Raw genomic sequence first — 15,992 nt, forward strand, 5'->3', positions numbered from 1 at the left:
GTTCTTAGTATCACATGTCAGGATCTTGCTGAAGGCTTCCTGGAATGTATTGGAATCAGGAACAAGCTGCGTTTAATTTTCAGGTACAGCGTATAGCAGGAGGAGGAGGTGGTCCCACTGGTCTGTCAACACAGAGCACTGAGGGGGGCCGTGAGTGAGCAGGTGCTGATATCCCCATGTACTGGCTTGTGGGCAAATAGGAAATTGCATTTTCAGGAGAAAGAATCCTGCCCTGGCTGATGGTGCCTTGGATAGTGCATTGCCCAGGAGCACAGAGGTCACCAGCTCGATCCCAGGGGTCACTGACTCTATCCCAAGCTTACTAGCCTGATCTTGAGGGCAAGCTTGACCTCACGGTCACCGGTTTGAGCCCTAGTCAGGGCACTTATGAGAAGTAATCAGTGGGTGCACAACTAAGTGTAACGAGTTGGTGCTTCTCTCTCTCTCTCTCCCACTTCCCCCCTTCCTTCTTCTCTCTCAAAAAGAAGAATTTTGCTTTATAAAGCCTATGGCTGCTTCACTTGAGCTATTGAACTGTTGAGTTTGCAGTCAGTACTTTGTGAAAACAACTAGTTTCAAGCAGGAATGATTGCACTCATAATGTGGCTACCTTGGTGAGATGATTGGGTCCCTGATGGTACCTTGACTTTTTTTCCCCTTGATTTTAGAGAGAGGGGAAAGGAGAGAGAGAGAGAGAGAGAGAGAGATAGATAGAGAGATAGAGATAGAGAGAGAGAGAGAGAAATTTGTTGTTCCACTTATTTTTGTATTCATTGGTTGTCTCTTGTATGTGCCCTGACCGGGGGTCAAACCTGCCACCTTAGTGCATCGAGTTGATGCTCTAACCAAATGAGCTACCCAGCCAGGGCCCTTGATTTGTTTTTGATTGTCCATTTTCTTCCCAAAACAAGATACCCAGGCATTGCCTTCTTCTCCCGCAGGTGCCCCGGGTTTGAGAGGAAGTCTGATACAAGTTACCAACTTCTAGGTTACCACAAAGAAGTAGAAACAGTAGTACCTTTGCTACTGTAGGGACTGTGTCTTGAGTTCTCGACTTCCCAGTGGAATCAAGGCAGCCCAGAGCCCCCAGACATCCCTCCAATTCGTCTTCTCTGAACCAGGGTGGAGTCCAGTGGCCTCAGTTATTTCTGTTTATTTGAGCCAAGCCACTTGCCGAGGATGTCAGTAACACACACTGCGATGAGGCTCGAATACCAGGCACACGGCGGAGGAAACTCCACTCTTGGCTGGGGGAAAGCACCGTGGGCATCCCCAAGCCTTCCCCACTGTCCACCCGGAATCGGGCTTCCTCAGAGAAGACTTCGGAGTAATTCGAGTAGTATATCTATGGAAAATGTCTAATTTCAAATGTTAAAAAACAGAAAAAACTAAGAACTATATGAACCCATGCATAGATGGGACATAAAAATGAGACTCAGAGACATGGACAAGAATGTGATGGTAACGGAGTGGGGTGGAGGGGTGGGGAGGGGGCGAGGAAGGAGAGGGAGGGAGTGGGGGGAGGGTAGGGGCACAAAGAAAACCAGATAGAAGGTGACGGAGGATGATTTGACTTTGAACGAGGGGTATGCAGCATAATCAAAGGTCAAAATAATCTGGAGATGTTTTCTCGGAACATATGTACCCTGATTTATCAAAGTCACTGCATTAAAATTAATAAAAATAAGATTAAAAAAAATGCCTACCCCATGGTGGGGGAGTACAGTATTTCCTCTCTGGAGTCCTGAGAATGAATGGCCGGCATGTGTATGTTAGTCCAGACAATTAAACGACCTCAATCACTAATGCAACCTTTGCGTATTGGAAGTGCCTTCAAATAAAATGAGACAGTTCTATCTAATGAGATTTATAAATCATTAGTTTCCACACGGAAACTTGTCCTCCTGCTATATGCTGTACTTGAAAGTTAAATGCAGTACTGAGTGTTTAGGAGCATGATGAGATATTGAGCACGTCTGTATCTTTTCATATTCAATATCTCTGAGGTCCTGTGTTACTGTACAGTGAGCTCCTTATGTCTGACCTGTCATCGATAATCAGAAACAACGTTTTTCTTTAGCATTCGCGAGAGAGACAGAGAGAGAGAGACAGCCAGGAAGGGAGAGAGATGAGAAGCATCAACTCATAGTTGCGTCACTTAGTTGTTCATTGATTGCTTTCTCATACATGCCCTGACTGGGGAGCTCCAGCTGAGCCAGTGACCCCTTGCTCAAGCCAGCGACCTTGGGCTTCAAGCCAGCAACCTTTAGGCTCAAGCTAACAACCATGGGGTCATGTCTACGATACCATGCTCAAGCCGGCCTCCCCACGCTCAAGCTGAATGAGTCTGTGCTCAAGCCAGTGACCTTAGGGTTTTGAACCTGGGTCCTCAGCATGCCAGGCCAACCCTCTATTCACTGCGCCACCACCTGGTCAGGCTCCGAAACAACTGTTTACTGTTTTGTGCAGAGTGATTTTGCTTGCATATAAACAAGGGCCATAAGAACACAGATAAATGTGGATCAGTGGAACAGGGTTACTTTTTTCAACAGAATTCCCAGGACAATTTTACTTGGTTGCCTGAGTTCTTGATTCTTAGGTCTTGAAAGATTTTATGCTCAGTCATTCCCTTCTCTCATTTTGTTGATTAACTCTCCTGTTTTTTATGTCATTGGAAAAATAGAACCATGCAATTGAATTAATGAACTTGCATCCAGGAGAGCAGGGCCAGTTGGCTAGCATGTATTTCAGCATTATTATAACATCAGAGATTTGCTTCTTCATTTTCATTTTTTGTCTCCCTCTCTGAATCAATGCCAACCCGAGTCATTGTTTTACACTCGCTAGAGTGATATTAATTGGTGTGAAACAGGAGAAAGTCTCAGAGTAAAATTTTCTCATAAACAACATAATTTCAGTCACTCCCCGGGGTATCAGACTTTTACTTAAAAACAAAAGAATCTGTGTTACATATAAAGTGCCCTGGGTTGTGCAAGTTAATAGGGGAATATTGTTTGGGAACAGTCAAGGTGAAGGGGGCTCGTTACTATATGTCAGTGGTCGGAAACCTTTTTGGCTGAGAGAGCCATGAACACCACATATTTTAAAATGTAATTCCGTGAGAGCCATATAACGACCTGTGTACATTAAGCATTATCCAATAAAAATTTGGTGTTGTCCCAGAGGACAGCTGTGATTGGCTCCAGCCACTGCAACCATGAACATAAGCGGTAGGAAATGAATGGATTGTAATACATGAGAATATTTTATATTTTTAACATTATTATTTTTATTAAAGATTTGTCTGTGAGCCAGATGCAGCCATCAAAATAGCCACATCTGGCTCGCGAGCCATAGGTTTCCGACCCCTGCTATATGTTATAGTTTCTTTTTTTTCTTTTTTTTTTTTTTTGTATTTTTCTGAAGCTGGAAACGGGGAGAGACAGTCAGACTCCCGCATGCGCCCGACCGGGATCCACCCGGCACGCCCACCAGGGGCGACGCTCTGTCCACCAGGGGGCGATGCTCTGCCCATCCTGGGCGTCGCTATGTTGCGACCAGAGCCACTCTAGCGCCTGAGGCAGAGGCCACAGAGCCATCCCCAGCGCCCGGGCCATCTTTGCTCCAATGGAGCCTTAGCTGCGGGAGGGGAAGAGAGAGACAGAGAGGGAGGAGAGGGGGAGGGGTGGAGAAGCAGATGGGTGCCTCTCCTGTGTGCCCTGGCCGGGAATCGAACCCGGGACCCCTGCACGCCAGGCCGACACTCTACCACTAAGCCAACTGGCCAGGGCCTGTTATAGTTTCTTAAAGAGCGGGAAACTTTGTCAGGGAAAGTTCTTAGGCCAGCAGGTTCACTAATAGGGGGTGATGGGAAATCAGAGGGCATGTGCAGTAGCTAAAGGTGGCCTGCACCCCCAAAATGGTCATCCTCCACCCCATGGCCAATTGTACTGGCTTGTAGAGAAACTCTTCCTGGGACAGAATGGGGCTCCCTCTGTCGTTGCTAAGCTTGTGGGTTCATGTACTGTGCTTCTGACTTTTGCGGGACCAGCTAGTGATGTTTGCTGATGATCTTGTTCTAGCCAAACTCAGGCCCTGAATTGGTTCTGTCCGAAGATGAAAAAAGCGACACTGAAGATAAGGAAGAGACAGAGCTGGGCGTCATGGAAGATCAGCGCAGTGTAATTCTTCATCTCATTTCACAGCTCAAACTTGGGATGGATTTGACCAAGGTAAGGTTGGTGTGTCCCTCTGGGTTGGTGGCCAGTTATCTGGGTGCCGTCTCTGCCTCTGAGCCTTCCCGGCTCCCGTTCCTTTCCTTGTGCTGAGACCGGAAAAGCAGAGGGGGGAGGAGCTCAGAATTGCAGCCAAGGAGTGGGAGTCCAGGTGTAATGTGCAAGGCGAGTTCTGCTCGTCCTCAGAGCACGAGCCTTGCAGTTGCTTCCCGGCGGGAGCTGTGACTCTCCCAGGGCAGGGAGAGCGTCAGAAAAGGCGAATGAGATAAGGAAGACTCAGGATAGGGTATTTGTTCCCTGCTGTGTCCTAGATGCTCTAGAGCAGGGGTCCCCAAACTTTTTACACAGGGGGCCAGTTCACTGTCCCTCAGACCATTGGAGGGCCGGACTATAAAAAAACTATGAACAAATCCCTATGCACACTGCACATATCTTATTTTAAAGTAAAAAAACAAAACGGGAACAAATACAATATTTAAAATAAAGAACAAGTAAATTTAAATCAACAAACTGACCAGTATTTCAATGGGAACTACGGGCCTGCTTTTGGCTAATGAGATGGTCAATGTGCTCCTCTCACTGACCACCAATGAAAGAGATGCCCCTTCCGGAAGTGCGGCGGGGGCCGGATAAATGGCCTCAGGGGGCCGCATGTGGCCCGCGGGCCGTAGTTTGGGGACCCCTGCTCTATAGGTTCCAGATGCTCTATAGAGATAGATAGGGCACAGTGGCCTCAGAGAGGAAACAGGAGTGAGGCCACTGTGCACACCGAGTCATGACCTGCTGCTGCTGTCACTGGCTTTCACAGCTGGTCCCCAAAAGGCAACCTTGTTGGTGGTCCAGATCTCATTGTCCCTGTGTGAAGAAATAGACCCGTTGGTTGGCACACATGCAGCTAACTTCCTGGTGCTGCGCTCAGCCGGGATTCTTCCTGAGGGACCTCATCCAGTGTCCTGAGGTGTCGTCGGGGGCATTGTGGGGGGTAGAGTGCCTGGACTTGGCTGTCCTGCTGCCTTCCTGGAAGGCAGTGTGAGAATCAGAGGTCCTGTGTAGAGACCTTGCTCAGGGCTGAACTTGTGCTAGGCATCTGTCATTCTTACCCCTGGGAGGTGCTGTGTTGTGTGGTGGGCGGAGTGTGTTGTAGAGGAGCAGCTATTGGGGGTGGGTGGGTGGAGAAACATGACGGGTGTGTGTGTGCTGTGAATGGATGTTCTAGGTTCTGAAGGTCAGCCAGAAAGATGCGGATGTCCTTGATTGCTTAGAGCCACTGAGGGCGCAGCCTGCGGAAGCCACCTTGAGGGTCACTGGCTTGTGTGGCTGCAACGAAGAGTCCAGAATCCTCAAATTCACCTCAGACTGGACTGGAGGCCAGAGGAAAAGGGGGTGAGAGAGGGGGTGGGTATGAGAGAGTCTTTGAAGAGGAAGATGATGTGGAAACTGACCATTTATAGGAGACAGAGGAGTCGGGAGCCTCAAGGATGACAGAAAAGCCTTTCGTTTGGAATGGTTTTATCTGTTTGAGTATGAGTGTGTCTGGTACGCTGCAAGACTGTACCGCTTTAAAACAAAATAGCAGACCCATGTGGAGGGGGCCTGACCTGGGAGGTTCGCTAACCTTGCCATTGTCCGCCCCGTGCCCGGTCCCCCAGCTCTGCCCGCCGGGCTGTGGACACCTGCCCTACGCTGTGCTGCATTCTCTTCATTTGAGTCTTCAGGCTGTAGAATGCTCATGTCCCTTTTGCTGGAGGAACCATTTTAAATGTTTGCCTTTGAAAAAGCCAGCTCTTTGTTATTCTTGTGGATTGTGTAGACAGCTCAGATGGAGCTTGAGTTAAGAACCAGAGGATGGAATATGGGTACCAGCAGGATCTAAAAATCCCATTTCTAAACTGAGGTTCATGACACGTTGAGTAGGTTGTAAAACCAATTTACTGGGTCAGATGATCATTTCTAAAAATGGAAATAAAATACAATAGGAAATATCAATGCATTGCACTTGAAACTTTTATTTCTGTTGATATATGTGTACTGGGTCACGAGGTAAAACGAATTCTTGTGGGTCGTATTTAAAACAATATTTGTAACCCATTGGTGTGGAATCATGAATGATATAGGAGAGACACTCTCCGAGTAGCTGAAATTGTCCAGTCAGATGTGGAGAAACACAGTAAATTACTGAGGGACTGGATTATGGCAGGTTGACTTTCTCGGAGACATCAATCACGGTATATAGCTTTCTTGTTTTAAAATAAGGGAATCAGAACAGTGTATCTTATTATTCTGTTGGGATCTGATTGCTTTGCATTTCTAGAGCCATGGTCTAGTCCTAAAAGAGCACATGTTGGGTTTATTCAATACTCGGTAGGCCGTGTGAAAGACAAGCTTGTCCGGTCTGTAGTTTATTAACTTACATACTGGAAGAAGCTGCTATTCACAAAGCAAGGCGGAATTTGAGAAGCTGGAATACTTGTGAATGGAAGAGGTAAACCTTGTAGCGTCACATAAGGTCTGTGGGCTCCTGCTGCCCTGCGTCATATAAAGGGCACCGAAATTCTGCCTCCTTACTGTCTTTTCTCTCCTTGGTTCCTGCCCAGGTCATTAAGTTAAGCGTGTGCTAAATTGTCAGGTGAAGATCTTAGCCTGAGCAGAGTGTCTGAGGAGCAGGCGCTTGAGAGGTAGAGCGTTCTTTGATTCAAGGATGAAGGTCTGCTGTGAGGTGTGAAGTGAGCGTGCTGCCTGTCTTTGAGGAGGTGACCCATGTCGGTGCCCTCACAAGTCACCAGCCTGACATGGGTCCCTAGGTCCACATTTTGACTTAGTCAATTAACTGTGGTCACCGGACAGGGCAGTTTCATGGGCATGTGGCCAGAGGGGTCACACAGCAACCCCTGCTCTGAAGTCTCTCTGCTTTGTCTAATGCCTGTCACTGTCTTGAAGTTCTTAATAATTTCGAACAAGAGAATCTGCCTTTTCATTTTTCACCGGGCCCCACACAGAATGTAGCTGGTCCTGCCTCCGGAAGTACCCTTGTCGGCCCTCTATTCTCAGCTGTGGTTCCATAACCCAAGTTGCTGGTGAAAACATCTAATGCAGTGGTCTCCAACCCCCGGGCCGCGGACCCAGTACCGGTCTGTGGGCCATTTGGTACCAGTCTGCAGAGAAAGAATAAATAACATTATTTCTGTTTTATTTATATTTAAGTCTGAACGATGTTTTATTTTTTAAAAAATGACCAGATTCCCTCTGTTCCATCCAAGACTCACTCTTGACGCTTGTCTCGGTCACGTGATACATTTATCCGTCCCACCCTAAAGGCCGGTCCGTGAAAATATTTTCTGACATTAAACCGGTCCATGGCCCAAAAAAGGTTGGGGACCACTGCTCTAATGTACAAAAAAGGTTGGAGACCACTGCTCTAATGTACATTTCCACAAATTGTGGGTAGCCTAGGAAGGAACAGAAGAGAGAAAGGAGGAACTAAAGAAGATGGAGGGCCACAAAAGAGCTCTCTGAGGAAGGGGCATTTAGGTTGAGCTTGAAGGATGAGTGGGCATTAGTGGGAGGGTTAGGTGGAAGGGCATTGTTCGCAGAGGGAGCAGCATGGGCGAAGCCAGAGAGGGGAAAGCATGGGGGCTGGACAGAGCGTGTGCTGGTGAGTGGCACGGTTGAACCTGCAGTGTGTACCGGGGTCAGGTGCTGCAGAGCCTTGTGAGCCAGGTAAAGGAGGGTGAGCTTGCTGGGAAACCTTCGGAGGGTTTGACGCAGGTGGTGTGGTGTTCAGGACATGCTGGAGTAGCTGCTAGGCTAAGCTCTGGGCTCCAGCGAGAGAGCACCACAGAATGCAATGTTGAGCTTGGCGGCTTATGTCCATTTTACCTAGTTTTCAGGGATATAAAAGGCACTGATTAGTCATTGCTCATCTAACGTGTATTTACGAGCACTCCATCTGCTGAGTACTCTTCTAGGCACTGGGAGTGCAGCTGGAGCAGAACACTGAGAATCCACACCCTCGTGGAGCCGTGTGGTAGTGGGAAGAGAGTCCACACCCTCACAGAGCCGTGTGGTAGTGGGAAGAGAGTCCACACCCTCGTGGAGCCGTGTGGTAGTGGGAAGAGAGTCCACACCCTCGTGGAGCCGTGTGGTAGTGGGAAGAGAGTCCACACCCTCGTGGAGCCGTGTGGTAGTGGGAAGAGAGTCCACACCCTCGTGGAGCCGTGTGGTAGTGGGAAGAGAGTCCACACCCTCACGGAGCCGTGTGGTAGTGGGAAGAGAGTCCACACCCTCGTGGAGCTGTGTGGTAGTGGGAAGAGAGTCCACACCCTCGTGGAGCTGTGTGGTAGTGGGAAGAGAGTCCACACCCTCGTGGAGCCGTGTGGTAGTGGGAAGAGAGTCCACACCCTCGTGGAGCTGTGTGGTAGTGGGAAGAGAGTCCACACCCTCACGGAGCCGTGTGGTAGTGGGAAGAGAGTCCACACCCTCGTGGAGCTGTGTGGTAGTGGGAAGAGAGTCCACACCCTCGTGGAGCTGTGTGGTAGTGGGAAGAGAGTCCACACCCTCGTGGAGCTGTGTGGTAGTGGGAAGAGAGTCCACACCCTCGCGGAGCCGTGTGGTAGTGGGAAGAGAGTCCACACCCTCGTGGAGCCGTGTGGTAGTGGGAAGAGAGTCCACACCCTCGTGGAGCCGTGTGGTAGTGGGAAGAGAGTCCACACCCACACGGAGCCGTGTGGTAGTGGGAAGAGAGTCCACACACCCTCACGGAGCTGTGTGGTAGTGGGAAGAGAGTCCACACCCTCACGGAGCTGTGTGGTAGTGGGAAGAGAGTCCACACCCTCACGGAGCCGTGTGGTAGTGGGAAGAGAGTCCACACCCTCACGGAGCCGTGTGGTAGTGGGAAGAGAGTCCACACCCTCACGGAGCCGTGTGGTAGTGGGAAGAGAGTCCACACCCTCGTGGAGCCGTGTGGTAGTGGAAAGAGAGTCCACACCCTCACGGAGCTGTGTGGTAGTGGGAAGAGAGTCCACACCCTCGTGGAGCCGTGTGGTAGTGGGAAGAGAGTCCACACCCTCGTGGAGCCGTGTGGTAGTGGGAAGAGAGTCCACACCCTCACGGAGCCGTGTGGTAGTGGGAAGAGAGTCCACACCCTCGTGGAGCCGTGTGGTGGTGGGAAGAGAGTCCACACCCTCACGGAGCCGTGTGGTAGTGGGAAGAGAGTCCACACCCTCGTGGAGCCGTGTGGTAGTGGGAAGAGAGTCCACACCCTCACGGAGCCGTGTGGTAGTGGGAAGAGAGTCCACACGGAGCTGTGTGGTAGTGGGAAGAGAGTCCACACCCTCACGGAGCTGTGTGGTAGTGGGAAGAGAGTCCACACCCTCGTGGAGCTGTGTGGTAGTGGGAAGAGAGTCCACACCCTCGTGGAGCTGTGTGGTAGTGGGAAGAGAGTCCACACCCTCGTGGAGCTGTGTGGTAGTGGGAAGAGAGTCCACACCCTCGTGGAGCTGTGTGGTAGTGGGAAGAGAGTCCACACCCTCACGGAGCTGTGTGGTAGTGGGAAGAGAGTCCACACCCTCGTGGAGCCGTGTGGTAGTGGGAAGAGAGTCCACACCCTCGTGGAGCCGTGTGGTAGTGGGAAGAGAGTCCACACCCACGTGGAGCCGTGTGGTAGTGGGAAGAGAGTCCACACACCCTCACGGAGCTGTGTGGTAGTGGGAAGAGAGTCCACACCCTCACGGAGCTGTGTGGTAGTGGGAAGAGAGTCCACACCCTCGTGGAGCCGTGTGGTAGTGGGAAGAGAGTCCACACCCTCACGGAGCCGTGTGGTAGTGGGAAGAGAGTCCACACCCTCACGGAGCCGTGTGGTAGTGGGAAGAGAGTCCACACCCTCGTGGAGCCGTGTGGTAGTGGGAAGAGAGTCCACACCCTCACGGAGCCGTGTGATAGTGGGAAGAGAGTCCACACCCTCACGGAGCCGTGTGGTAGTGGGAAGAGAGTCCACACCCTCACGGAGCCGTGTGGTAGTGGGAAGAGAGTCCACACCCTCACGGAGCCGTGTGGTAGTGGGAAGAGAGTCCACACCCTCACGGAGCCGTGTGGTAGTGGGAAGAGAGTCCACACCCTCACGGAGCCGTGTGGTAGTGGGAAGAGAGTCCACACCCTCACGGAGCCGTGTGGTAGTGGGAAGAGAGTCCACACCCTCACGGAGCCGTGTGGTAGTGGGAAGAGAGTCCACACCCTCACGGAGCCGTGTGGTAGTGGGAAGAGAGTCCACACCCTCACGGAGCCGTGTGGTAGTGGGAAGAGAGTCCACACCCTCACGGAGCCGTGTGGTAGTGGGAAGAGAGTCCACACCCTCACGGAGCCGTGTGGTAGTGGGAAGAGAGTCCACACCCTCACGGAGCCGTGTGGTAGTGGGAAGAGAGTCCACACCCTCACGGAGCCGTGTGGTAGTGGGAAGAGAGTCCACACCCTCGTGGAGCCGTGTGATAGTGGGAAGAGAGTCCACACCCTCACGGAGCCGTGTGGTAGTGGGAAGAGAGTCCACACCCTCGTGGAGCCGTGTGGTAGTGGGAAGAGAGTCCACACCCTCACGGAGCCGTGTGGTAGTGGGAAGAGAGTCCACACCCTCGTGGAGCCGTGTGATAGTGGGAAGAGAGTCCACACCCTCACGGAGCCGTGTGGTAGTGGGAAGAGAGTCCACACCCTCGTGGAGCCGTGTGGTAGTGGGAAGAGAGTCCACACCCTCACGGAGCCGTGTGGTAGTGGGAAGAGAGTCCACACCCTCGTGGAGCCGTGTGGTAGTGGGAAGAGAGTCCACACCCACGTGGAGCCGTGTGGTAGTGGGAAGAGAGTCCACACACCCTCACGGAGCTGTGTGGTAGTGGGAAGAGAGTCCACACCCTCACGGAGCTGTGTGGTAGTGGGAAGAGAGTCCACACCCTCGTGGAGCCGTGTGGTAGTGGGAAGAGAGTCCACACCCTCACGGAGCCGTGTGGTAGTGGGAAGAGAGTCCACACCCTCACGGAGCCGTGTGGTAGTGGGAAGAGAGTCCACACCCTCGTGGAGCCGTGTGGTAGTGGGAAGAGAGTCCACACCCTCACGGAGCCGTGTGGTAGTGGGAAGAGAGTCCACACCCTCACGGAGCCGTGTGGTAGTGGGAAGAGAGTCCACACCCTCACGGAGCCGTGTGGTAGTGGGAAGAGAGTCCACACCCTCACGGAGCCGTGTGGTAGTGGGAAGAGAGTCCACACCCTCACGGAGCCGTGTGGTAGTGGGAAGAGAGTCCACACCCTCACGGAGCCGTGTGGTAGTGGGAAGAGAGTCCACACCCTCACGGAGCCGTGTGGTAGTGGGAAGAGAGTCCACACCCTCACGGAGCCGTGTGGTAGTGGGAAGAGAGTCCACACCCTCACGGAGCCGTGTGGTAGTGGGAAGAGAGTCCACACCCTCACGGAGCCGTGTGGTAGTGGGAAGAGAGTCCACACCCTCACGGAGCCGTGTGGTAGTGGGAAGAGAGTCCACACCCTCACGGAGCCGTGTGGTAGTGGGAAGAGAGTCCACACCCTCGTGGAGCCGTGTGATAGTGGGAAGAGAGTCCACACCCTCACGGAGCCGTGTGGTAGTGGGAAGAGAGTCCACACCCTCGTGGAGCCGTGTGGTAGTGGGAAGAGAGTCCACACCCTCACGGAGCCGTGTGGTAGTGGGAAGAGAGTCCACACCCTCGTGGAGCCGTGTGGTAGTGGGAAGAGAGTCCACACCCTCACGGAGCCGTGTGGTAGTGGGAAGAGAGTCCACACCCTCGTGGAGCCGTGTGGTAGTGGGAAGAGAGTCCACACCCTCGTGGAGCTGTGTGGTAGTGGGAAGAGAGTCCACACCCTCGTGGAGCCGTGTGGTAGTGGGAAGAGAGTCCACACCCTCACGGAGCCGTGTGGTAGTGGGAAGAGAGTCCACACCCTCGTGGAGCCGTGTGGTAGTGGGAAGAGAGTCCACACCCTCGTGGAGCCGTGTGATAGTGGGAAGAGAGTCCACACCCTCACGGAGCCGTGTGGTAGTGGGAAGAGAGTCCACACCCTCACGGAGCTGTGTGGTAGTGGGAAGAGAGGAGCTGTGTGGTAGTGGAAGAGAATCCACACCCTCGTGGAGCTGTGTGGTAGTGGGAAGAGAATCCACACCCTCACGGAGCTGTGTGGTAGTGGGAAGAGACAGACAATAAGCAAGAGAGGAGAAAGGAATGTGGTGATGAGAAGTACAGTGAAGAGACACAGACCACGCAGGGAGGGGGAGAGGGAATGGAGTGGGGGTGGGTTCTGGCCTCTTGGATAACCTGGTCACAGGGTAGGAGTCTCCCAGGTGACGCTGGATTACAGACCAGATTAGAAATGAGGGAGTCAACCTTGTGACTATCTAGTGGAAGAGTGATCTGTCCAGAGGGGACAGCAGTGAAAGGCCCAGGATGGACCGAACAAGGAGATCTGTGTGGCTGGATCAGAGTGAACTGGGCATTGTTGGCAGAAGCTAAGAGACAGCGAGGGCTGGATCATAGGGCTTGGTGGGACATTGCAAGGACTTGGGATGTTATTCTGAGTGATCCCTGTGGCTGCTGGACAGTTTTGAGCATAGGAATACGTGGCCTTGCTTGTATTTATAAAAGATTGTTTTGACTCTTGTGTGGATGGTGGACTCGGGCAGGGGTCAGTGGGGTGCAGACAGCGGGGAGGGGGTAGATAGACACAGGGAGGAGGTGAGATACAGTGTTTGGGTAGCAGCGGCACATTCTGGAAGTACTTAGAAGGTAGTACCAATAGGATGTGAATATCCTATTGCATATGTATTGGATGTGGAATTTGAGAGAGAGGAATAAAGAATGACTAAGATTTTGACCTGTGCAACTAGAGTAATAATAATAATCAGAATCAGAATTGCTGTTTGTTTTAATTATCTACTGCTGAGTAACTAACCACCTTACATGTAGTGGTTTAAAACAATAGCTGTTGTATTTATCCACAGTTATACAATCAGGGCTAGGCTCAGCTGGGAAGTTCTTCTGTTGGTCTTGCCAATGGTAACTTGTGTGCCTGTTGTCGTCAGCTGGTGCGTGGGTTGGTCGTAGGCTAGACTTCGCTGGCATGCCGGGCCTTTCTCTCTCTGTGGAGTTGTAGGAAATTTCTCTCTCCAGGTGTTCTTCCCATATGGCTTCTCTAGCCGGATAGCCAGAGGTCTTCCATGGTGGCTCAAAGCTTCCAAGAGAGCAAAAGTAGAAGCTGATTAGCTTTCCTAAGGTCTGGCCCCAAACTGGCCTACGTGGCACTTCTACTCCATTGATTAAACCAGATCACGGGTTCAGCCAGATTAAAGAGAAGGACAACTGTATAAGAGTGTGAGTTCCAGGAGCTATGGTCCACTGAGGGCCACTTGTGTAACAGATTACACCCCTCTTACCAAGAAGGGGAAGATTGGGAAGAGCAGATTGCCGATGTTGGAAGATCTCACAGATTCGGTCACACTACAACAAACATCCATGTAGTCACCACCAGGTTGCGGGAAAAGAACATCATCACCACCTGTGTGCACTTTAATGGATGTGGACCGTTCCACCCGTTGTTGCCTTGTCGTGTAGTTGTTCACCAGCTATGATTGGTCCTGTTATTTCTCTATGCCTTCTTGTGGTTCTGCTACAGCGGACGTCTTGAGCATACAAAATTTGTTCCTCTTTGATTGAATTATTTTATTAGGCAGAATTTCCCAGGCCAGTCACAATATGCAAAGATGAACATGGCTGTGCTCAAGCTCCTCCTTATATAAGGGGGAATTTTTATGGAAAGAGCCAGAATTTCCAGGGATTACCCTGGGAAGAAGCCCCAGGCACAGCTGTGGGTATTCAGGATCTTCCATCTGCCAGATGTTGCTTCCACTTCCCTTTTCTGAAGAATTCAGCTCATTTCTCCGAATCTTGTTATTAATATACTGTCAACCAAAGCCTGTTACCTCTCCTCAAATGTTTGCCTTTTTTTTAATTTAGAAATTAACTTTAATGAGGTGACCTTGATCCCTAAAAGTACATAGGTTTCAGGTGAACATCTCTATAGCATCTGAACTGTTGATTGCATTGTGTGCCCATCACCGAACGTCAAATCATTTTCGGTGACCATGTATTGATATCATATTTGTCCAAGATAGTAGTGGCCTGGCTGCCCTAAACTTGTCTGTATACATCTGTGCCACCAGGGGGCAGTGTGTGTCATTACCATGCTCCCTTCCTGGGCACACGGGAAGATCTCATTAATCCTCTTCTTCCAGAAAGAGTTCCAGTGAGTGATGGTGATTGTTCAGGCCTCCTGAGGACAAGGGGTCCAGCATAGGCCATGACCAAGCCTATGCTGGACCCCTTGGGTTCACATTCCAACTCTATACTTATTTAGCCACCTGAAAATGACAAAACCTTTATGGGCTTCAGTTGTCTCATCGATAAAATGGACTGGTTGTACCTGCCCCCAGGTTATTGAGAATGTGTATCCCAAAAGCACTGGGCCGGGCTTGGGGTCTATATGTGGTTTTCATACATTCTTACAACACTGTTCTTGCTTTCTATAATTAATATCTCTCTTTTCTCAAATAACTGGTTATTTGCAGAAGCATCAGAGGTGGTCTCAGAGGCTGCCCTGGTCATTAGGAGACTTGCTTTTAGTCTTCAGCTTTGTCACTGACATATGATGGGGCCAGTTTGTGTCTCATTTCTGCTGTCTTTATCTTCCCCTGGTCTCTAGACAAGGATGCTGGTCCCTGATCATAACAACCCCTGGCAGCGAGTGAGCATTTGCTGTGTGCTAGGTAGACACAGAGCTCATTTACTCTCTCATTTAATACTCACAAGAGACCTAGGAAGGCCGTCTTCTTATTGTCCCCGTTCTGCAGCTGAGGGAGTGAGCCTTAGAGAGATGAGCTTGCCCGACTGCACGTGGCTGAAGCTGCCAAGAGGTGACCCCTCAGCTCACAGCTTCCAACTCCCTTCTGCGGACCCAGCTCGGGGACTCCGGGGGACATGGGGGGTGATTTCAACAGTTGTCTGTCTCTGTGGGGAGTAAATATCTTCTAGGAAAAAGTAAAATTTTATTTCAAAGTCTTTCCATCTGACAAAAATTTTAATAGATGCCCTTGGTGATGTTCTATGCTTGGGGAGGTGGGTGTAAAGGGAGATGGCACTTTAAGGAAACTCCAGGGAGCCACACGGATTGGATTGGCTAAGTAAAGAAAGGTTGCCCTGGCCGGTTTGCTCAGCGGTAGAGCGTCGGCCTGTCGTGCGGGGGACCTGGGTTCGATTCCCGGCCAGGGCACACAGGAGAAGCGCCCATTTGCTTCTCCACCCCTCACCCCCCCTCCTTCCTCTCTGTCTCTCTCTTCCCCTCCCACAGCCAAGGCTCCATTGGAGCAAAGATGGCCCTGGCGCTGGGGATGGCTTCTTGGCCTCTGCCCCAGGCACTAGAGTGGTCGCGGCAGAGCGTAGCCCCTGGTGGGCGTGCCGGGTGGATCCAGGTCGGGCGCATGCGGGAGTCTGTCTGACTGTCTCTCCCCGTTTCCAGCTTCAGAAAAAGAAAAAAAAAAAAGAAAGAAAGAAAAAAAAAGAAAGGTTGGGCTGTGTGAATGATCTGTTAGGGGTGTGTGTGTGTGTGTGTGTGTGTGTGTATGTTTATTTCCCCCGGTTTCTTTAAAAGATTACACAGATCAGTCTCAGATCAGTCTTGGATCAGTCTTGGTTTCTCTTTGCTC

General features: G+C 51.2%; 1 protein-coding gene and 1 non-coding gene across 2 annotated transcripts in view; both read left to right on the top strand.

The window, feature by feature from the left end:
* OSBPL10 (oxysterol binding protein like 10) overlaps nt 1-15,992 on the top strand; it is a 295,305-nt gene that overhangs the window by 255,342 nt on the left and 23,971 nt on the right. Inside the window, exon 7 of the mRNA XM_066244416.1 lies at nt 4,083-4,232. Coding sequence (XP_066100513.1) covers nt 4,083-4,232 — 150 coding nt within the window. The remainder of the gene's footprint in view (nt 1-4,082; nt 4,233-15,992) is intronic.
* Nucleotides 15,484-15,559, top strand: TRNAD-GUC (transfer RNA aspartic acid (anticodon GUC)). Its single transcript has one exon. It is a non-coding gene; the product is annotated as a tRNA-Asp (tRNA).

The sequence above is a fragment of the Saccopteryx bilineata genome, chromosome 10 (assembly GCF_036850765.1).
Source record: "Saccopteryx bilineata isolate mSacBil1 chromosome 10, mSacBil1_pri_phased_curated, whole genome shotgun sequence".
NCBI lineage: Eukaryota > Metazoa > Chordata > Mammalia > Chiroptera > Emballonuridae > Saccopteryx > Saccopteryx bilineata.